At 40.7% G+C, this 24,830-nt stretch overlaps 1 protein-coding gene across 1 annotated transcript; it reads right to left on the bottom strand.

Moving 5' to 3' along the window:
* Positions 1–435: 435 nt before the first annotated feature.
* On the bottom strand, positions 436–24,460 carry LOC130426255 (uncharacterized). The gene is made up of 9 exons (XM_056752931.1): positions 24,424–24,460; positions 24,162–24,200; positions 23,806–24,067; positions 23,582–23,727; positions 8,687–8,969; positions 5,243–5,382; positions 3,955–4,046; positions 983–1,076; positions 436–896 (listed from the first exon to the last, which is right to left on the bottom strand). The coding sequence occupies exons 1-9, from the start codon at positions 24,458–24,460 to the stop codon at positions 784–786; spliced, it is 1,206 nt and encodes a 401-aa protein (XP_056608909.1). The 3' UTR covers positions 436–783.
* Between the last annotated feature and the right edge of the window lie 370 nt (positions 24,461–24,830).

Raw genomic sequence — 24,830 nt, 5'->3', positions numbered from 1 at the left:
TAGGAACGTATGGTATAGAGTCTGTGTCATGTGTAGACGAGATCAGACAATGAGTGAATGTTGGTCTGTGGTATAAATGGGTGCACTGCTGATGAGGTTCAGGTGATAGTGATTAGTAATCGGGTGACAATGAGCGTGTGAATGACTGAGTGGGCGGAGTGAGGGAATGAGTGGAGTGAGATGGTGATGGAATCCTGACATAACACACATGCTCATAACACCACTGACTCTGGGGCCAAAAATGTTTTAGTAAATGCATCACTTTTGTTGACAAAATTATTGGGAAAACATGTTCAAATAATTTCAGGTCAAATCATAAATCTTCAAGTTTTTATTGTTATTTCTCATTATACAGTGAAGCTTTTACATTTGAGTAAAATAAAGCAACCGGTGGTGTGTTATTCAAAAGACTTTAATGAGTTAGAAGTCAGTGTTCAGAAAAAAAATACACATACAAAGATGTATCTTAGTGTTTAATATATTAAAATGAATAAAGCATTCTATTAAAATAGGCTCTAATCTGCATAATAAGCATAATAAATGTTTTGATGCTGCGAAGCAGTTTCCTAATATAGTGAAATTGGTCCATTTAATATCAAACAGCATAAAATTAACATTAAAACTTTTACATCAGTGCACATGTAGCAGTTCCGAATGAACAATAAAAGTGAGTGAAAGTCTTCATAAAATAAATCATGAAGATGTTTAACAGAAATATCATAACGCAAAATCTTATCCGTTTATTCTTCACTGTGAATTCAATCTGGAACACATTTACAACATTTAATTTATTTGTCTGGAAATGTGTGTAATATTAATCCAAAAGAATTTCAGCTGAAAGATCTCTCTGTGTCTCTTCAAACACAAAAACATTTCCATTGGATTAATTTCATTTACTGCAAGGACCTGTAAATGAGACACGCTTAATACAAGTTCATGATTTTTAGACTCATTTTCATTTGCAAATGTATGTCAGACTCACGTTCTTCTTCCACTTCGATCACCTCCTGTTGAGGGGGTTGAGACCACCGCACTGTCACGTCTTTAAATCCTCTGCTAGCCAGAATAGATCCCAGCTGTTAATAATAATGATGATAATAAAAAAATGTTTTCGTTTTACAAAAACTTTAAACATCATAAATAAAATGAGGAGCCAATGCACCTTTCCAACTTTCCAAAATTGTATGTGTGAGAATGTGAGGGAACGAGACGTTGTGTTGAGAAACAGACTGGGGTTTGATCTTGAGAACCTATCATCTCCGAGAGGAATTTCTAAACGCCAATAGGATTGGCGAATGGTCTGCCCACGCCAGTCTCCGCCCCGTACATACGGGTATAAAAGGAAGATGGCGCAGCCCTCCTCCTTTTTTGGGCACAATGAAGTATGGGCTGTAGAACCCGGAGGACATCTCGGCTATTGGGACGGATTCGATTGCGTTCTTTGCCAGCAGGGCGGCGACCTCTCTCCGAAGCACGGGGGCATTCTCTCCCCAAAGTGAGGAGAACAGAATGCCCCGGAACTTCGGGGGGCGCTTGGCGAACTGGATCGCATAACCGAGACGGATCGTCCGGTCTAACCACCGCGACGGGCTGGTATGCGTCTGCCACGCATCCAAGAACCGTATCAACGGTGTCAGAGGAACGATCTCCTTTATCGCGTTCGGTGGCTGGCAAATCGGTCACCTCGCACCGGGAAGGGTCCCTGGGAGGTTGACGGCTCTGTTGACTTACCTGTCTTGCAGCGCTGGCCGACGCAACATCGCATGGAGATTGTTGTCGTCCGCGCCGTACTTCCATGCCACTGCACGCCTGGAGGTGCTGCGGACGAGGGATACCCAGGGAAAACAACTCACTTAATGAGGAGGTGGGCGCCGGGCCCTGAAAAGGACTTAGTTGAGACGAGGCAGGCAGTGTCTCGTTCCGACTCGGCGATGGAATGGCTGACGTCGGGCCTGATGTTTGCCCCAGGTTCCTCCCGTCAGGGCCGCTGGGAATCCTTCTGGACTTCGCTCATCTGCGCAAGGTTTAACCACAGATGCCTCTCTTGGGCCATCATAGTGGACATCGACCAACCCAACGCCCCTGCCATGGCCTTCGTCGCTCGGAGCGCGAGGTCAGTGGCAGTGCGCAGTTCACTCATGCGAGTGGGGTCGGGCTTCCCCTCATCCTGGTCCTTCAGGACTTTAGTCTGAAAGACCTGGAGGATTGCCATGGCATTGAGGGGGGAAGTAGCCTGTCCAGCAGCGTTGTAAGCCTACGACACCAGGGTCGAAGAGAGCCTACACGCTCTGGACGGGAGTCTAGGTCGACCTAGGTCTCCGGGAGGTCGAAGGGAAGACCGTCTTCACACCAGGGTCGCGCCGGCAGGAAAAGAAAGCCTCTCTTGAAGAAAGATATTCTGCAACATGAAATGCGAGGTTCCAAAGAACAAAAGGTAAGTGAATGACCGCCGCCATCTTCCTTTTATACCCGTATGTACGGGGTGGAGACTGGCGTGGGCGGACCATTCGCCAATCCTAATGGCGTTTAGAAATTCCTCTCGGAGATGATAGGTTCTCAAGATCAAACCCCAGTCTGTTTCTCAACACAACGTCGAGAGACCGACTGAAGGGGCATTTGGGTTTTGTCTGTGTCCCACATATATTGTGAGAAATGTATTTCAATGAATATTGTTCTTGAATTATGTCTAACCTTACTTGAGTTCAAGCGCTGACCAAGTTAACAGAATGTTCAGAACAGCGTGCTGCCTTCTGCTAAAAATACTAATGTACTTATAAGAAGTTCTCAATACTAATGTACTAATGAAGAACATCTAATGAACTTATAAGGAGCTCTAAGAACAAAGAACTAACCACGTGAATAATATTAATAGTTTCAATGACATATTTACTTCCTCTTTTATGAACACAAATATGGGAACTATTTTCAATAAACTTTGGACTTTGATTTGATTGAACTGCACTTCTGTCTCTGCGTCAATTCTTGGTCTCCGGGATCCCGAAACTCTGTGTGTTCCATCGACTCGACTCTTCAACCTTAGAATAATAATACTTAGACAAGGGGACAAAAAGTAATATTCTTACAGTATGTTAGGGCTGCAGTGGTTCTCAACATTTTAGCTGTAAGGCCCCTTTGTGTGGATTGCATCGCTTTGTGGCCCCCCCAAATAAAAACGTAAAATCTTAAACTACCATTTTTTTTTAAACCAAAAAATATTCAGTTATACAATATTCTGAAACATTCCTTATTTTGGTTGGTGGCCTTATTTTTTCGCATAAAATTTATGATCAATTTCTAAATTTAAAAAATTGCCACAAAATCAGTGCCGCCCCTGGAACCATCTTGGGCCCCCCGTTTGAGAAGCATTATGTTAGGGTAATCCTCCTAATATGACATCTACACATATTTAGAATTAAAGACTGCCCTGTTAGCATACCAGTGGAAATTTGTGAAGTAAAAAAGTGTTTAATCTTGAGACTTGTAAAATTATGAACTATAAACAGGAAACTATAAAAAAAAGCGTTATTTATAATGGTACATTTTTAAGCAAATCTCTAGGTACATTGTTAAATTTCCCATCATTTTATTGCAGTAGTGTATTATTTGTATTATATTGAACGATATATATTTTACTGCTGTAACTGTTAATGGCAAGTAGAGTGTTTGATTTGTGTGAATGAGCTGTTTTCTGCCCTGCAGCACAAGAAAAGCTAAACTAATGAAAATAAACTTTCTCAAATAAATTTAAACATTATATATTTTTGACAATTAACATTTAACATCAGATTAACTAAAAGCACTTTGTTTGATTATATAATATTTTCTTTTGTAGAATCTTACCCTGTTTTAACAAGAAACTGCGGCACTTTCAGACAACTATCTCTTACCCTGTTCTTCAGATGTATTTTATTACTAATTCTTTGAAATAAGTTTGTTATTTGCTTCTGTTTTCACCTGTTGAAGGATGTTTTCTCTTACTGTGGAGTCAGTCAAATCCTCTTTGGAGCTGAACCGCATCTTTACTGCTGTTTTCTGTTTACAGATGTCTGAAACAAAAATGATAAGCACTCCTCCCTGACTCTTGTTCAGAAAAATATATAATGTGAAGACTTCATTATAAAGGGTACGGACGTGTTGTAACTTTACCACCTGAGCACACAGTGCGACCCCATGGGTAATAAAACAATAGGAATTTAACAATATCAAAATCTCCCTGTACGATTATACCTCAGTGTGAAGTTCATGGTGTGATATTTATTGGCATATTTAAAATGACAAATGATGGCAAATGATGTAAACGTGCCATAAGCATCTTTTCTTCATCCTCTCATCATAACCGTTGCCTAGAGGTGTGAGTTATAGTGCGAGACGTGTCAGATGACCTAAAATCCCTTTGATCAAATATAATCATTGCACCAGATGGAGCTTCACAAAGGTCATCTATTGTATTTTCTGACATTCTCTATGTTATGACCGGAAGACCTGGCGTTTCATACAGTCATGTGACCACTGTAAGATTGAGACAATTTTGCTTTTGCGATAACATGATCTCCATAATATTGTTACATCCAAACTGCTCACGGTATCAGGAAACACAATTCCCTTTGCTGTACTTTGGTAGCAGGTTTTCCAGTAACTTACTGTAGATTTAATGTATAATTTGGTTTTAAGCATAAACGTACATAGTTTATATATTTTTCTTTCATAAAACAACACTAAATATCTTGGGTCACTTTTGTTGTTATGAAAATGTACCGTAATTTCAGAAGTTTTTAATATTTTTACACAAAATAAGAGAAAAATGGTTAGGCATTAAAACAGCAACTCTGCAAAAAAATACTTTCTTCTTGTCTCTTCTTGCTCATTTTGAATCTCAAAAGTCAAAGTGTTTCAATTTTGATTAAAGTAATTGAAAACAGTACTAATTGTAAAGTATATTAAGTAGTAATTAAATCTACAGTAAGTTACTGGCAAACCTGCTGCAAAAACTACAGCAAGGATTCACAGTGTATGTAAGAATTCGTAAGGAAGTCGTAAGGATCACCCTCCAGACCAACTGATGGTAATTTCAACAATTGATCGCGTGATTTAGTCCTGGTTTCTTTGTTTCTCATATTCTCCTCAGCCATTGGTGTTTTGTCACCCAGGGTAGCGTGTTCAAGTGTGTCTCCCGACATGTTCACGTGGGAAAGAGACGTCAATGCATACCCTCTACAGGTTGGAAAGCATACAACATACATACCTTCAACATAGACCTCCACCTCACACAGGTTAAGAATCTTTTGATTTCCAGGAAGGAACACATTCACATAACGTCCCACCATTCCACCACATGGGAAGGTCCAGGATTGACCCACTGGAATACCAGGAATAGCAGCACATCTAGAGAGAGAAATTTATTTTACAATTAACATCAAATCAACACAAACCTTATACACAATCACAAAAACGCTTATATTACAACAATAGCATATAAAAAAAAAAAAAACAACAACTGAACATATTGCATCATTATATATCACATTATTGTATCGTCCGGGATTACAAGCAGTTATGTTTTCGAAAGGTTCAGCTGCAGGTGATGGTCATTCATCCAGAGCGAGATATCGGCGAGGCAAGCTGAGATGCGTGCAGAAACTGTCGGATCGTCTGGTAGAAAAGACAGGTAGAGTTGTGTATCATCCGCATAGCAGTGATAGGAAAAGCCATGTTTCCTAATGACAGAGCCAAAGGATGTCATGTATACAGAGAATAGCAACGGACCAAGCACTGAGCCCTGAGGCACACCTGTGTCCAGATGTTGGGACTCAGACACCTCACCTCTAAATACATACTCTAAAGGACCTATCCGAGAGCTAAAACCTGAACCATCGTAGCACCTTTCCGGAGACCCCCATAGCCTTGAGAGTGGACAGGAGAATGTGATGGTTAACAGTGTCAAAGGCTGCAGATAGATCCAGTAGGATGAGAACAGATGAGTTAGAGGAGGCTCTTTCCAGTCTCAGGGCTTCAATGACAGAGAGCAGCGCAGTTTCGGTGGAATGACCGCTCTTGAACCCAGACTGGTTGCTGTCTAGGAGGTTGTTCTGGGCGAGAAAGGATGAGAGCTGGTTACATACACAAATGACACGTTGCAAACTCAGTCATCATATCTTCCGCTCCATGAGCAGGGATGAGATTTTTCCGTGTAAATACGGATTTCGGTATTTTTTGACCTCGCTGGGACCCCCCGGAAATTGCATAAATAAGATTCATTTTCATTCGTGACGGGATTAGGGGGGTTGGGGGTCGTGGAGTCTCCGTACAGGCGGCCAACTGTCTCCTTGAAAAGAGTCCGTGAAAACTCAACGCCAAACTCAGCTGTTTTAGTACTCTAAAGTCTGTCGTGTCGTTTTTAATTAAGTGAAGAACTGAACAAGTTTTGTAATGTATCCCGAGTCAAGAAGTTGAGACGCAATGTGATATACTTAATATTATCTATACACTAAAATAGTCCATTCCTCGATTTAATGGCTTAAAACTATACAAATGGCCGATCTAGTCACTGTTTAATATAAACGCGTTGAAGACTCTACTGCATGCAAACATTTAAATGAATAAAAAATGCAACATGAAGCGTTTGCACCTTTTATTAGATGCAGATTAATGCGGACAAACTCTGTATGAATGACGTAATGCGCCATCTAGTGTCTGTGTATGGAAGTCTCTTGAGGGCGCTTTGTGTTCAATTGTTGTTTGATGAATTATTTCTGATTACAATAAAATGTTAAGTATGTCTAACATAAACTACTCAAGAGGTGCCATTTTTAATACCATTTTATTTGACATTAGCATAAGATATTTGCTCAACGCATCAACCTGTTTTAATCAATATTGTTTAGGTGACTGTTAAACTAATAAACATTTGAACTGATATTTCCAAAATTGCTAATTATAATAGTTTGATTTTGTGTTGCTAAGTGAAAAATATCTATTGTTGGCAAACATTTGCCAGTTTTCAATCATGTGACATTAAATTAGTAACATTAAAGACTATTTTGGGGGATTGGAGTTGGGGAGGGTGTGTGCGGTCTTCCTTCTCTTTTGTCGTGGGCTGATCACATGCCTGATGAAACACATGTTAATGCTCAGTAGAACACACACACAGGGTTCTTTATTGTATTTGCATCGTTTGAAAATGCGTTCATTTTCATATGCGGCTGAAACAGGTAGTCTAGTGCATCCCAAATATTACAACAGTAACATTTTAATATACCATTATAGTCATTATGGACTTAAAAAATGTGTTTTTGAGGAGGTGGGTAGTGCACAATAGGCCCCTGTGGCGCGGCCTAAGCTGTTGTCCTTAATGGAATTCTTCAACAATTCTTGTTGTTTATCTTTGTGCGGACATGCAAAGCGTTTATGGCCCAATTCTCCTCAATCGAAGCACCTCATGCTATCAGTACTATGGTACACCATGAACACACTCTGCGTGAATGACACGGAAAGAAACTTCCCATGTTCATTCAGGGGAATTCAAAAACATGTAAACCTGCCGCCTTAAAGAAAGAACGTGTTTTAGCGCAGCATATTTACAAAAGAGGGGAATCGTTTTTACTGGGCTTGAGATCTTACTTAACCTCTGAAGCTCCTTGAGGATGACTTTATTGCAAACTTAACGTGGCACATAAGAGACGGTCACTTTAGTACGACGTTTCTTTCACATATATTCCGCTCACAGTCAACTCATTAACTATCCATCCATCCATTTTCTTCCGCTTATCCGTGGCCGGGTCGCGGGGGCAGCAGTCTAAGCAGGGATGCCCAGACTTCCCTCTCCCTAGACACTTCCTCCAGCTCTTCCGGGGGGACACCGAGGCGTTCCCAGGCCAGCCGGGAGACATAGTCCCTCCAGCGTGTCCTAGGTCTTTCCCGGGTCTTCTCCCAGTGGGACATGCCTGGAACACCTTCCCGGGAAGGCGTCCAGGGGGCATCCGGAAAAGATGCCCGAGCCACCTCAGCTGGCCCCTCTCGATGTGGAGGAGGAGCGGATCTACTCTGAGCTCCTCCCGATTGACAGAGCTTCTCACCCTATCTCTAAGGGATCGCCCGGCCACCCTCTGGAGAAAGCTCATTTCGGCCGCCTGTATCCGGGATCTTGTTCTTTAGTTCATGACCCACAGCTCATGACCATAGGTGAGTGTTGGAACGTAGATTGACCGGTAAATCGAGAGCTTCGCCTTGCGGCTCAGCTCCTTCTTCACCACGACAGAACGGTACAGCGACCGCATTACTGCAGAAGCTGCACCGATCCGTCTGTCAATCTCCCGTTCCATCCTTCCCTCACTCGTGAACAAGACCCCCAGATACTGGAACTCCTCCACTAGATGCAGGAACTCTCCATCTACCTGAAGTGGGCAAGCCACCCTTTTCCGACTGAGAACCATTAACCAGAGTGTCGGAGTTTAAAAATACAACCACGGCTTTGTTCAGACGATGTTGTCAAAGCCAACTCTTTCATGTGCCATGAAAAAAAAGGAAAACCCACTTTACAACACTGTCTATGCAAGGAAAAAACAGGAAAAATAAGAGAGAGAGAGAGAGAGAGAGAAAGAGAGAGAGAGAGAGAGAGAGAGAGAGAGAGAGAGACATAAAGAATGTTGACGTGAGATGTGATGGTGAATGTTTCTGTTGTGATTCTCACAGGGGATTGTTGTTGCCGTTGTTCTCCAGAGAGTTTCCGATGTGAATCTCTGCTCCGTTTAGTCGTTCTGAACAACAGTCAAATCTGTTTGTGATGACGACTCTGTTCACACAGTACACGTCATGCAGATCCAGTCTCCACCACGGGTCATTATTCCCAGGAGCGGTTTCAGTACAGCTGGTGTTCTGCTCCACAAGACCTCGATTACCATCAATTCCTCTGTCAGCAGACCAGTCTTCATACGTTGAGGATTGTGTTGCCACTCCATCTAATGCCACGTTTCCTAATAAATGAGAGAGAGAAAGACTTGTTTTATTGTTTGCTCCTGTAGTACAGCCATGAGATTTAAAATGTTTTATAGAAGAAAGCACATAGATGTTTATCATTAAGAGTCTATGTTGTGTGAAAGTGTAAAGGTGGCGTTTAAAGTGTGGCAGCCGCTGCAGAATGTTGATGCAGAACAATAAACCACTCTGTCTATGTCCATAATAAACATCTTCACTGTTTCCAATAGACACACATGTGTGGTTCTATAAACCAATAATAAGTGTAAGTAGAATAATTAAATAGGAACAGTAGCCTAATAACTCAACAGTTTACAATCACTTTAACCATAACAAGGAATAATGCAATAGCATAAGGGTCCGTGTACGTTTTATTCATTTGATATCCTATTTGAAATTAATTATAGGAAACTGAAAGATGAATCGTTTTTTGTTTTTTCGTTTAGTTCAACAAACGAAAAATTACATTTCGGCCCGATTTTTCATTTTCGTTTGCCGTTTAAAAAACGGATTTTGGACTCAATATGGGATTCGTATATGTGGGCGTTGCATTAACGCCCCTTTCTCCCGATTGGTCAAATCGCTCACCATTCTGTACGGACTTAATTCTACCCATCAGATTAAGAGTCTGTACGAGTGCGAGAGGGACGTGCTCACTGGACTTTCTCTTGTTTTCTGTGCACCCGTCACACAGTAGTTTTAGGCATTGTTATGTTTTTTTGCTATAAATCAGAAATGTCAAGGTGGTATTTTCCCGCAATAGAAAGTCTGTTGGATTGTTCCCCGGTGTGGGCGTGGCCTAATGCGCTCTCTCTTAATGCGCTATAAGTTCAAAGTCTACTCCTGATGCAAGTTTGGCCAAGTTTCACTTATATTAATGTTTATTGTTATAAAACAATTTGATGAATAGGCTCTATATCACGAACTTCGATACAGATCATTTAGAATTACAATGTAATTCCATGTTGACCATAATTCTTAATTCTGTCCACAAGAGGAGGTGTCAGTCTCTTTCAATCTAATTTATCCACTCTCCGTACAGATAAAGTAACAAATATATCTATGCATTTAATCTGTACTGCCATGAATATGTCGTAGCTGTATGTCTGAGAATAAACATCACACATAAGGAACATCAATGAATCTGCACAGTTGGGAGCCTGCATGCAGATGTGTATGTTAGTTTGTAAAACACAAAATTTAATTCTGCAAAAACGTTTATTTTATTCTCACAACATCACATGGAACCAAACGAAATGTGACCTGAAATGTTTTAGAAATTTTAGTCAATTTATCACAAATAATTTTCTTTCAACAGCAACAATTTTATAGTGCAAGTTTATGAACATTGCTGAACTTAAAACAGCATTGTGTAATGATGATTGAGAACATTCTTTAAGGAGAAATAGTTCATGTCATCTGTAAAAACATGTGAAGGGGTGGATTCCTTAGCTCCAACTAGATATCTTCAATTACATCCTTTGCTGTAGTTATTATAAATAAATAAATTATTGATCAGTTACAGTATATTCCAATAATAAATAATTCAATCAATATTCTTCTGCCCAATAATTATTGTGATCTGAGTAAATTATATGTACAGTATGCATGTATGTTTGTACAGTGAGGGAAATAATTATTAGATCCCCACACTGATTTTGTAAGTTTGCCTGCTCACAAATAAATGCAGCATCTGTAATGTTTAGGTTTATTTTAACTGATAGAACCTGAAAATCAACCAAAATATCAGTGGAAATAAAGGTTATAAATTGATTTACATTTCAGTCAGTGAAAAAAGTATTTGATCCCCTTCCAACAAGCAAGAATTCTGGCCCCAAAGATTGGTTATGTGCCTACATGGCCCACAGATTAGTCCTGTCACTTTAAGAAAGTACTCCTAAATCATCTTGTTATGTATATATATATATATAAAAGATGCCTGCCAACAGAATCTGTATCTCCCATTTCAACCTCTCCACCACTATGGTCAACCAAAGAGTGGCTTAAGGAGACGAACATTACATGTCATAGCCAGTCTCTAGACCCTAGTCCTATAGAAAATCTGTGAAGGAGGTTAAAACTACAATTTACTGAGCGGCAGCCAAGAAACCTTAAAGATTGACAGAGGAGTGGACTCAAATATATCCTGACACATGTGCAAACCTGGTGACCAACTATCAGAAATGTCTGACCTCTGTGCTGGCCAACAAGGGTTTCTCAACAAAGAACAAAGTTATGTTTTGCTTGGGGATCAAATTCTTATTTCACTGACTGAAATGCAAATCAATTTATAACCTTTATATAATATTTTCCCCAGATTTTTTGTTGTTGATATTCTGTCTCTATCAGTTAAAATACACCTACCATAAAAATGATGGACCCTTCATTTCTTTGTAAGCAGGCAAACTTAAATCATCAGGGGATCAAATAATTATTTCCCTCACTCTATGTATGATTAACAATAGTTTTAGCATTTGTCTTTTGTTTTAGTTTTTAGTTTAGACATTGACTCTTTGTTACCAGTATAAAATAACAGCTTTAGGTTGTGAGAATGTACATATCACTATGTTTTGGAAATGTTTGAGATTAAGCTTGAGGGTGCAGTGTGTGTGTGTGTGTGTGTGTGTGTGTGTTTGGTGGTGGAATGACTATCTGTAGGTGACCAGATTTATAAATATGCTAACCGTGTTGTGCCTAAACTAGGGCTTCTGTTGTCTTACAGTATTGAAGATATGCTGTGAACTGGACATCCATGTGTACTGTAGATATTATCTAAATTATCTTTGGCTTATTTGTATCAGTACCTATTGTGTGATTGCTCCTGTTTGACATGTCGCTTATTGCTCCCTGACCTCTCTGTAATACTCTTTCGATAAAAGCGTCTGATAAATGACTAAATGTTAATGTAAATATATAGTTTTATCATTTTGGTTTTGTAACAATTTCTGAATAAGCTCATGCAGACCGAATGAGAAACTCATTTATAAAGCAGAGTTATATACACTGCCCGTTCAAAAACAGTCAACAACAGCATGGATTCAACTAAGAAAATAGGTAAGAGCCTCCCATTGGATTTGAGGTCTAGGTTCAACAACGTTATGTGCCCAGAGAATGTGGTCAGTTGACTGAATGACTCAAAGTTAGGCCATCAATGGATTCTTTCCTCCCTGATGGCACGGGCATATTTCAACATGACAATGCCAGGATTAATCGGGCTCAAATTGTGAAAGAGTGGTTCAGGAAACATATTCATCATTTTCACTCATTGGCCACCACAGAGCCCACACATTGACCCTGTTGAGAATCTTTGGTATGTGCTGAAGAAGACTTTGCGTAGCGGGTAGACTCTCCCATCATCAATACAGTTTTAGTTTTATCGTTTAGATTTTGTAACAATTTCTGAATAAACAAAATGAAAAACCCATTAATTAAGCAGATTAGTTTTGTTGAGAAAAACAAGCACATCTAAATTTTCAGGTGAAAGTCGAGTCTGTACAGTATAGCCTATGTGTCGACAGAGACTCTTACATACAGATGTCACGGTTTGTGAAGCAAACACTCAAGACAATCAGATACTCCAAACGTGTATAATTTAATCCACAGAAACACAGGAAAAAGCACAACACCATAAACACATTCAACACCGGACAAATAACAAAACCAAAGAAATAATTTAAATAAGACAGATAACAAGGGGTAGACAGGCGATGGGAATAGTGTCCAGATGATGGGGATCAGGTGAGAGTTGTGCAAAGGATTATGGGGAGTGTTGTCCGGTGATGGAAGCAGGCAGACGTTTAGCCTCAGACAAAGTTATTCTGCTATTTTTTTTAAATAATTGAGGAACATAAATTGCTCGCTTGTCTTTATAGCCACTTTACTTGTCATCACTATACAGAGCCCTTATGGCATTGTTCCTGCCTTTTGTTTACACAGGGCGCTTTGTGATGCAGGGAACTTTATTAATACTTCTACTACAACAAATAGGAACATTTCTAGATCAATCCCACTGACAGCAGCACTCTCATGGAATTATACAGCACTTTTCTGCGATCAACGTCTATGAAAGGGGTGTTAGATGTCGAAGTAATAGCATACAGCACACTGCATGGCTTGTAATCTCTTAAATGTCGTACAGTACAACACGATTTACGATTTCTGCGTAAATATCACGCACAGTTGACAATAAGCATTGGTTCGCGTTGCGACAATACACCAAAATACGAACAACTGGAGGTGAATTCTTCTGACGGGCAGAATTAAGGCCGTACAGAATGGTACGATTTGACCAATCGGGTGAAAGGGGCGTTATAGCGCCGCCCACATGTACGAATGCCAAATTGATTTCGAAATCCGTTTTTTAAACGGCAAACGAAAAATGAAAGAACGAGTCATTTTTCATTTTCCATTAATTTATTTCAAATAGGATATCAAATGACTAAAACGTCCACGGACCCATAAGAATGTCTTTACACAATTACAACAGGTGTAAATGACCACAGATTAATAAGTATTATCTTTAAATCAAACCTCTGAAAAGCAGAATTCAACATTTAGAAAAGTTGCAATCAAAAGTGTTTTATGTTCATATTAACATCCAATTGAGATTCTGTGTGCACAGAATAACACTACGTACAGAAGATGAACAAATAACTCAAAAGGAGTCAAATCTAACAACTAAGAGAATAATGAAGTATTTAGCTACTTACTTTAGTTTCTAACACAGTTTGGACAAAAAACTTATAGAAATGAGACCAGATAAAAGTGAAGATCACCTTAACTTCTGCCATTAGCATTGGCGCATGTCTGAACACCAACGACACATGACTGACAGCTAGTTTAGACTTTGCACAAATGAATGAAATGACAAGAATAAGTCACGTGTGCTTCACCGGAATATTGATTCAAACACAGTAGCGTAAACTGTCCGATAGAGGGCGCCAATATCATTCAAAAGTGACCTTTTTACATACAAAAAACAAAACTAGTCTTAAGGGTCAATTTATCGAAAATTGAGATTTGTACATCATCTAAAAGCTGAATAAATAAGCAGACAATATTTGATTGAGATACAACTATTTGAAAATCTGGAATCTGAGGGTTCAAAAAATCTAAATATCGAGAAAATGGCATAGCATATTACTCTCAAAAATTAAGTTTTGATATATTTACCGTCGGAAATGTAAAATAGATCTTCATGGGACATGATATTTACTTCATATCCTTATGATTTTTGGCATAAAAGAAAAATGAATCATTTTGAGACATACAATGTATTTTTGCTGATTCCTTTAAATGTTCTGCCGCTAGTTAAGACTGGTTTTGTGGTCCAGGGTCACATATGTAAACGGCTCTTTCACAAACGTTTATAAAATGTTTGTACATCTGGTAGATTTTAGGGTATAATAAAACATGTAATCAATTATAGGGTAAATTTATTAGATTATTAATACAAAACATTTAATCAATTGTACGGTTTTAGATTATAACATTAAAACGGTTAATGTCAAACATTGAAACATAAAGTCAGCTTATGCCTTGTGCTTTATATCACGCGCTGTGTTATAATATCATACATTGTACAGTATTAGTATCTCACAGGCCTCGTGTTTAAGAGCATGGGCAACTCCGCATGGCTCCCGAGTACATTGTTTCAAAAGATGTACAGGATGTACAGTAAGCCAGGGTTGGGATTTTTATTTATTTAAAAGTCAAAATTATGACTTTGTATCTCACAATAATGAGACAGTTATTCAAAAAAAATCCAGACCCTGTTGGAAATGGGCTTCCATAGGAAAGAGAGCGATTCAGAGATTAAAGTCCAGTCACTTCATGTCACCAGAAGAGGGTTCACTCAACAAGAAATCATAAAGTACACTTCACTCATTTCTTTATCACAGTTTTCTATGAGTCTAGTTTGTTTCTTGAATTATGTGTAGTGCATTTCTCGATTTAATATCACGTATTGCATTAAGCTGTTTCCTTACAATGGGCTAAATGGGGGAGAAAACGCTTGGTGTAAGATGATTCACATAATAAGAGCTTGTGTTTGACAGCAGCTAGTGTTTGACAGTAGGCGTGTTTGACAGTAGGCGTGTTTGACAGCAGCTAGTGTTTGACAGTAGGTGTGTTTGACAGTAGGCGTGTTTGACAGTAGGCGTGTTTGACAGTAGGAGTGTTTGACAGTAGGCGTGTTTGACAGTAGGCGTGTTTGACAGTAGGAGTGTTTGACAGCAGCTAGTGTTTGACAGTAGGCCAGTTTGACAGCAGCTAGTGTTTGACAGTAGGCCAGTTTGACAGCAGCTAGTGTTTGACAGTAGGCGTGTTTGACAGTAGGAGTGTTTGACAGTAGGCCTGTTTGACAGCAGCTAGTGTTTGACAGTAGGCGTGTTTGACAGCAGCTAGTGTTTGACAGTAGGCGTGTTTGACAGTAGGAGTGTTTGACAGTAGGCGTGTTTGACAGTAGGAGTGTTTGACAGTAGGAGTGTTTGACAGTAGGCGTGTTTGACAGTAGGAGTGTTTGACAGTAGGAGTGTTTGACAGTAGGAGTGTTTGACAGTAGGTGTGTTTGACAGTAGGCGTGTTTGACAGTAGGAGTGTTTGACAGTAGGAGTGTTTGACAGTAGGAGTGTTTGACAGTAGGCGTGTTTGACAGTAGGAGTGTTTGACAGTAGGAGTGTTTGACAGTAGGAGTGTTTGACAGTAGGTGTGTTTGACAGTAGGAGTGTTTGACAGCAGCTAGTGTTTGACAGTAGGCGTGTTTGACAGTAGGTGTGTTTGACAGTAGGCGTGTTTGACAGCAGCTAGTGTTTGACAGTAGGCGTGTTTGACAGTAGGTGTGTTTGACAGTAGGCGTGTTTGACAGAAGTGTGCTTGTCACTGATCGCTGTGTGTTTAGGTACGTTAAGACACGCTTAACGTTTAATCCACGTAATAGTTTTTCATACAGCACAGGGACGTCTGAAAAATGTCTGCTAAAGATCTGGAAAAAAATTGCTGTGTATGTTGTGGGGAATCGACCTTCCAATGCAGAAAGAAATCTCAGAAGCAGGGTACCGGGTGTCAAGAAATGTGATCTTTATTTGCTCGTGCAGTCAAAGGGAGACACTCAGAGTTCTTCTAACAATTATACATCTGACTCAAATATTTGTACAGCGATCTTGAGTTGTCCTTCACATTGTTCAGCAATCAGAAATCACATGATATCATCGTTTGCATTAGTCCTTCCCCTTCTCATCTGCTACAATAATATATTAGTCCGGACTGTACTCTTTACATTTTGCCACGATTATGTCTCAGTGGTTGTTCAGTTTAATTTAATACTGGCAAGCAGGGGCGATTCTAAGATTTTCATTTTAGGGGGGCTTAGCCCCCAATAAGGGTATGATTAAAAAAAATATTATTTGACTATTAGGGTAGGGTTGTACACCACTAGCCTTATTGCTATTCACTATTTCATTGTATTCCCTGTATTTCATATATGGTAGTAGGAGTACTGACTGAGCCATATACAACACTGTAAACAAATTTTGAAACATTTAGATGTGAGAAGACTTCCTGATTCTTTATTCACTGTACAAACACAAGTACAAACGTTTAATTATGTAATGTAATAAGTGCACTGTAAGTCGCTTTGGATAAAAGCGTCTGCCAACTAAAAATGTAAAAATGTAAAAAATGTAATTAAAAGTAACAACATGAATTATCAATTTGCCACTTCTATAAATCAATTACCTAAAATAAAACACAAATCCCTTTACTCTACTCTTACTCGAATGTATCACGATACACTCATTATTACTCAACACAAAAAAAATCTATTAAAACAAAACAAAATAACTTCACATGATGTTTCTCTCTCTCTGCCATTTGTTGCTTTCAGACAATGATGTGTGTATTTAACCATTTCTGTGCATGGCTGCATAATGTAATGCCGAGATACACAATAATATGTTTTAAATGTTAAAAAGTAAATCAAAAAATAAATCATGATCGTTTTCTAAAGTATGTTTGCATGGGTTTTAATCGCTTCATTTTTGTTGGAAGAAAAAAACAGTATCACGCTGTGATAAGGGATAAACGCAGTGAAGACGTACAGGTATTGGATGAGAAACCTAACCGTTTATTGGTCCAGTAACATTATGTAAACTGAAATTACAAGAACTGCACCGATGCAGGTGTCATATCATAGCAATCTATCAATAAATGGACACACACACACCTTGTACTTTGTGATGTTCGCTCCGCTCGGCGCCCCTGCGGATTGAATAACGCGCTGAATCCATGCAGACTTAGATCAGGGGAGGAGCCGAAACTTGACGCATCGCGCCGCCGTTTCAAATGAGTTTTTAAAGGGGACTGAAGCGATCACAAATTAATTAATCTAATAATTTTTAGGGGGGCTTAAGGGCCTAGTGACGCCTCTGCTGGCAAGCGCCTCCAAGAATAAGAAAAAAATATATATGTGTGTCATGGCTTTTTCTTATTGCATATGTAGCGGGTCCCGACTAGGTCTCCGCTGGCAGATATATAGATAATCCTCTGATAGGAGGTCTGGAAATATTGGAAATATTGCAAAGAAATAAGCGACGCAGAGTAGCTCATTCTCCAATCACTCAGATTATCTTTTATTTTTAACATCATTTTAACATTATATCTGCAATCATGAATTATTTCTGTTATTTTGTCTGCTTTACATTGAAGCACAGGTTATATCCACATATGAATAACATGTAGCCATATTTTCTTCAAAAGTCTGTTTCCACAAAAACGTCTCCTCCCATATTTTCCAAGCATAGAAAATTTGTATGAACCACAAAACAACCATTTTCATTTTAACTCATATTTTCTGTCTATTATTGATATAATATTTTTGTAATCACCATACATGTTATAAGTGTTCACTTTTTATAACAGAATATTTCTCATTTGCAGTTAAGCTGTATTACACAACTCCATATAAACACCAACGTTCACAATAAACCTGTCTGCCTTATAACTAGGCACCCAATCCTATGAACGAAAACTGTATTGTTATCTAATATTAACTTGTGCGCGTTTAAACATGGCTGCACCCGTAACTGGTCTTACTCTGTACATTAGTATTAATTTAATACTCTTTAAACATTGTACTACACACACACACAACTACTTTTCACACAAATGCCCAGGAGCCGCTAGAAACCAGCCAAAGAAAACAATTGATGGGGCCGTTGGCCGCCATTTCCTCAACTACGTAACATCAAATTGAACTGTTTACACACTTTACATACTTTTATACTGTCAAACACGCGTGCTGTCAAACACGCGTGCTGTCAAACACGCGTGCTGTCAAACACGCCTGCTGTCAAACACGCGTGCTGTCAAACACGCCTGCTGTCAAACACTAGCTGCTGTCAAACACTAGCTGCTGTCAAACACGCCTACTGTCAAACACACCTATTGTCAAACACGCGTGCTGTCAAACACGCGTGCTGTCAAACACGCCTGCTGTCAAACACTAGCTGCTGTCAAACACTAGCTGCTGTCAATCAGGCCTACTGTCAAACACTAGCTGCTGTCAAACACTAGCTGCTGTCAAACACGCCTACTGTCAAACACACCTACTGTCAAACACTAGCTGCTGTCAAACACTAGCTGCTGTCAAACACGGCTACTGTCAAACACTAGCTGCTGTCAAACACTAGCTGCTGTCAATCAGGCCTACTGTCAAACACTAGCTGCTGTCAAACACGCGTGCTGTCAAACACGCCTGCTGTCAAACACGCGTGCTGTCAAACACGCCTGCTGTCAAACACTAGCTGCTGTCAAACACTAGCTGCTGTCAAACACGCCTACTGTCAAACACACCTATTGTCAAACACGCGTGCTGTCAAACACGCGTGCTGTCAAACACGCCTGCTGTCAAACACTAGCTGCTGTCAAACACTAGCTGCTGTCAATCAGGCCTACTGTCAAACACTAGCTGCTGTCAAACACTAGCTGCTGTCAAACACGCCTACTGTCAAACACACCTACTGTCAAACACTAGCTGCTGTCAAACACTAGCTGCTGTCAAACACGGCTACTGTCAAACACTAGCTGCTGTCAAACACTAGCTGCTGTCAATCAGGCCTACTGTCAAACACTAGCTGCTGTCAAACACTAGCTGCTGTCAAACACGCCTACTGTCAAACACACCTACTGTCAAACACTAGCTGCTGTCAAACACTAGCTGCTGTCAAACACGGCTACTGTCAAACACTAGCTGCTGTCAAACACGCCTACTGTCAAACACGCCTACAGTCAAACACTAGCTGCTGTCAAACACGCCTACTGTCAAACACGCCTACTGTCAAACATGCCTACTGTCAAACACTAGCTGCTGTCAAACACTAGCTGCGGTCAAACACGCCTACTGTCAAACACACCTACTGTCAAACACTAGCTGCTGTCAAACACTAGCTGCTGTCAAACACGGCTACTGTCAAACACTAGCTGCTGTCAAACACGCCTACTGTCAAACACGCCTACAGTCAAACACTAGCTGCTGTCAAACACGCCTACTGTCAAACACTAGCTGCTGTCAAACACGCCTACTGTCAAACACGCCTACTGTCAAACACTAGCTGCTGTCAAACACTAGCTGCTGTCAAACACGCCTACTGTCAAACACACCTACTGTCAAACACACCTACTGTCAAACACTAGCTGCTGTCAAACACTAGCTGCTGTCAAACACTAGCTGCTGTCAAACACGCCTACTGTCAAACACGCCTACAGTCAAACACTAGCTGCTGTCAAACACGCCTACTGTCAAACACTAGCTGCTGTCAAACACGCCTACTGTCAAACACGCCTACTGTCAAACACGCCTACTGTCAAACACGCCTACTGTCAAACACTAGCTGCTGTCAAACACTAGCTGCTGTCAAACACGCCTACTGTCAAACACACCTACTGTCAAACACTAGCTGCTGTCAAACACTAGCTGCTGTCAAACACTAGCTGCTGTCAAACACGCCTACTGTCAAACACGCCTACTGTCAAACACTAGCTGCTGTCAAACACGCCTACTGTCAAACACTAGCTGCTGTCAAACACGCCTACTGTCAAACACTAGCTGCTGTCAAACACGCCTACTGTCAAACACGCCTACAGTCAAACACTAGCTGCTGTCAAACACTAGCTGCTGTCAAACACTAGCTGCTGTCAAACACGCCTACTGTCAAACACGCCTACTGTCAAACACTAGCTGCTGTCAAACACGCCTACTGTCAAACACTAGCTGCTGTCAAACACGCCTACTGTCAAACACTAGCTGCTGTCAAACACGCCTACTGTCAAACACGCCTACAGTCAAACACTAGCTGCTGTCAAACACGCCTACTGTCAAACACTAGCTGCTGTCAAACACGCCTACTGTCAAACACGCCTACTGTCAAACACGCCTACTGTCAAACACTAGCTGCTGTCAAACACTAGCTGCTGTCAAACACGCCTACTGTCAAACACACCTACTGTCAAACACTAGCTGCTGTCAAACACTAGCTGCTGTCAAACACGCCTACTGTCAAACACGCCTACTGTCAAACACTAGCTGCTGTCAAACACACCTACTGTCAAACACACCTACTGTCAAACACTAGCTGCTGTCAAACACACCTACTGTTAAACACACCTACTGTCAAACACTAGCTGCTGTCAAACACTAGCTGCTGTCAAACACTAGCTGCTGTCAAACACGACTACTGTCAAACACGCCTACTGTCAAACACTAGCTGCTGTCAAACACTAGCTGCTGTCAAACACACCTACTGTCAAACACTAGCTGCTGTCAAACACACCTACTGTTAAACACACCTACTGTCAAACACTAGCTGCTGTCAAACACTCCTACTGTCAAACACGCCTACTGTCAAACACTAGCTGCTGTCAAACACTCCTACTGTCAAACACGCCTACTGTCAAACACTCCTACTGTCAAACACTCCTACTGTCAAACACTCCTACTGTCAAACACACCTACTGTCAAACACTAGCTACTGTCAAACACTCCTACTGTCAAACACGCCTACTGTCAAACACTAGCTGCTGTCAAACACTCCTACTGTCAAACACGCCTACTGTCAAACACTCCTACTGTCAAACACTCCTACTGTCAAACACTCCTACTGTCAAACACTCCTACTGTCAAACACGCCTACTGTCAAACACTAGCTGCTGTCAAACAGGCCTACTGTCAAACACTCCTACTGTCAAACACTCCTACTGTCAAACACGCCTACTGTCAAACACGCCTACTGTCAAACACGCCTACTGTCAAACACTCCTACTGTCAAACACTCCTACTGTCAAACACTCCTACTGTCAAACACTCCTACTGTCAAACACTCCTACTGTCAAACACGCCTACTGTCAAACACTAGCTGCTGTCAAACAGGCCTACTGTCAAACACGCCTACTGTCAAACACGCCTACTGTCAAACACGCCTACTGTCAAACACTCCTACTGTCAAACACTCCTACTGTCAAACACGCCTACTGTCAAACATGCCTACTGTCAAACACGCCTACTGTCAAACACTCCTACTGTCAAACACTCCTACTGTCAAACACGCCTACTGTCAAACACTAGCTGCTGTCAAACAGGCCTACTGTCAAACACTCCTACTGTCAAACACTCCTACTGTCAAACACGCCTACTGTCAAACACGCCTACTGTCAAACACTCCTACTGTCAAACACTCCTACTGTCAAACACGCCTACTGTCAAACACGCCTACTGTCAAACACTCCTACTGTCAAACACGCCTACTGTCAAACACTAGCTGCTGTCAAACAGGCCTACTGTCAAACACTCCTACTGTCAAACACGCCTACTGTCAAACACGCCTACTGTCAAACACTCCTACTGTCAAACACTCCTACTGTCAAACACGCCTACTGTCAAACACGCCTACTGTCAAACACGCCTACTGTCAAACACGCCTACTGTCAAACACTCCTACTGTCAAACACGCCTACTGTCAAACACGCCTACTGTCAAACACGCCTACTGTCAAACACTCCTACTGTCAAACACTCCTACTGTCAAACACTCCTACTGTCAAACACGCCTACTGTCAAACACGCCTACTGTCAAACACGCCTACTGTCAAACACTCCTACTGTCAAACACTCCTACTGTCAAACACTCCTACTGTCAAACACTCCTACTGTCAAACACTCCTACTGTCAAACACTCCTACTGTCAAACACTCCTACTGTCAAACACTCCTACTGTCAAACACGCCTACTGTCAAACACTCCTACTGTCAAACACTCCTACTGTCAAACACTCCTACTGTCAAACACTCCTACTGTCAAACACTCCTACTGTCAAACACTCCTACTGTCAAACACGCCTACTGTCAAACACTAGCTGCTGTCAAACAGGCCTACTGTCAAACACTCCTACTGTCAAACACTCCTACTGTCAAACACGCCTACTGTCAAACACGCCTACTGTCAAACACGCATACTGTCAAACACTCCTACTGTCAAACACGCCTACTGTCAAACACGCCTACTGTCAAACACTCCTACTGTCAAACACTCCTACTGTCAAACACGCCTACTGTCAAACACTAGCTGCTGTCAAACAGGCCTACTGTCAAACACTCCTACTGTCAAACACGCCTACTGTCAAACACGCCTACTGTCAAACACTCCTACTGTCAAACACTCCTACTGTCAAACACGCCTACTGTCAAACACGCCTACTGTCAAACACTAGCTGCTGTCAAACTGGCCTACTGTCAAACACGCCTACTGTCAAACACGCCTACTGTCAAACACGCCTACTGTCAAACACGCCTACTGTCAAACACTAGCTGCTGTCAAACACTCCTACTGTCAAACACTCCTACTGTCAAACACTCCTACTGTCAAACACTCCTACTGTCAAACACTCCTACTGTCAAACACACCTACTGTCAAACACACCTACTGTCAAACACTAGCTGCTGTCAAACACTCCTACTGTCAAACACTCCTACTGTCAAACACTCCTACTGTCAAACACTCCTACTGTCAAACACTCCTACTGTCAAACACGCCTACTGTCAAACACGCCTACTGTCAAACACTAGCTGCTGTCAAACACAAGCTCTTATTCTGTGAATCATCTTACACCAAGCGTTTTCTCCCCCATTTAGCCCATTGTAAGGAAACAGCTTAATGCAATACGTGATATTAAATCGAGAAATGCACTACACATACTGAATCGCTCTCTTTCCTATGGAAGCCCATTTCCAACAGGGTCTGGATTTTTTTTGAATAACTGTCTCATTATTGTGAGATACAAAGTCATAATTTTGACTTTTAAATATATAAAAATCCCAAACCTGGCTTAAACGGGCTGACATACTTTCCCCTCGACTGAGAAACTAAACGCATGCTGAGAGGAGGTAAAACAAGCTGCTGAGATTACACACGTCCAGTGTTTCTTCATGTTTAAATGACAGATTCAAACCTTTCATGATATTTTAATATCTAAAGCATCAGAGTGGATTACTGTTGTGAGCTTTTAAACACATGATTTGACATGACATAACGCTTTAGCTTGATGTGCTGTACAAGAGTCATTTACCTGCTATGAACCCATAGACTTCAATCTCTCTGACGGTCAGAATCTTGCCATCTCCAGGAATATGAATGTGTACATAACGTCCCTTCATACCACCACAATAGAAGGTCTCAGTGGCACCGGATGGAATGGTAGAAATCACAGCACATCTACAGAAGATAATAGACAGTTGATATTTGTTTCTATTTCTTCTGAATCAATGATCAAAAGTCAAAGAAAAGCCTCACATGGGGTTGCTGTAAAAGTCTTGAGAATTATTTCCAACACGAATCACAGCCCCATTTATCCGAGTATAATAATAATCACTGTTTTTGTTAGTGATGAGCACTCTGTTGACCTTGTACACGTTTAACAGGTCGACTCTCCACCACGGGTCTGTGTCTCCATTTGTATGGGTATAGGAATCAAGCCGACCATCAACAGCATATGAGGAGAAAAAACTGTCGAAATCTGATGACTGACTGCTTACACCCAATCGTGCGGAGTTCTCTGACAATGTTTCAGGAATAAAACACAAGTTATCTATTACAGAAACCTTCAAAATACTGTTTATTACTCTGTTCAATGTTTTTAAGTTTCTTACCTTCTGTTCCTTTGGCCTTCTCCTGAACTGATAAAAGTCCTGTGTAAAAACATCAAAACAACTTATTTTAACAATATTCTGCAATATTATATATCAACATTTCACAATATTTAACTAAATAATACAAAATTTGAACACAGAGTAAAGAAATAACTTAACAACACCAGAAGAGTGTCAAAATTGAAATAATATGATAATAAATTGAGATGTTGTAAAATATGAGTTTAAAGACAGAACATGAAACGCTGATGTTGACCTTTACCCAGTAAAAGCAGAAGACACCTGTGAAGCTTCTCCATGTCTGATTAAATCTGCATCTGTCTGTCTGTAACATCAACACTGTGACTTATATCAGTATGAAGACCCGCCCTGTCATCCATCACTCTCTCCTGTCTCTCCTCCTCTTTGATTACATCACTCTCTCCTGTCTCTCTTCCTCTTTGATTACATCACTCTCTCCTGTCTCTCCTCCTCTTTGTCTTCATCACTCTCTCCTGTCTCTCCTCCTCTTTGATAACATCACTCTCCTGTCTCTCCATCACTCTCTCCTGTCTCTCTTCCTCATTGTATTCATCACTCTCTCCTGTCTCTCTTCCTCATTGTCTTCATCACTCTCTCCTGTCTCTCCTCCTCTTTGTCTTCATCACTCTCACCTCTCTCTCTTCCTCT

Source organism: Triplophysa dalaica, chromosome 7, assembly GCF_015846415.1.
Source record: "Triplophysa dalaica isolate WHDGS20190420 chromosome 7, ASM1584641v1, whole genome shotgun sequence".
In the NCBI taxonomy this organism is placed as follows: domain Eukaryota; kingdom Metazoa; phylum Chordata; class Actinopteri; order Cypriniformes; family Nemacheilidae; genus Triplophysa; species Triplophysa dalaica.
This window is presented reverse-complemented; position numbering and strand designations above follow the sequence as displayed.

What these genes read in the sequence shown, in the direction of transcription:
- LOC130426255 (XM_056752931.1), bottom strand. Translation starts at nt 24,460, where the DNA reads ATGGAGAAGCTTCACAGGTGTCTTCTGCTTTTACTGG. An exon ending in GACTTTTACAGCAACCCCAT is followed by an intron (nt 23,728 to 23,805) that starts GTGAGGCTTTTC and finishes TATCTTCTGTAG; the next exon opens with ATGTGCTGTGATTTCTACCA. An exon ending in GGTGGAGGTCTATGTTGAAG is followed by an intron (nt 4,047 to 5,242) that starts GTATGTATGTTG and finishes TTTTTGTTTCAG; the next exon opens with ACATCTGTAAACAGAAAACA.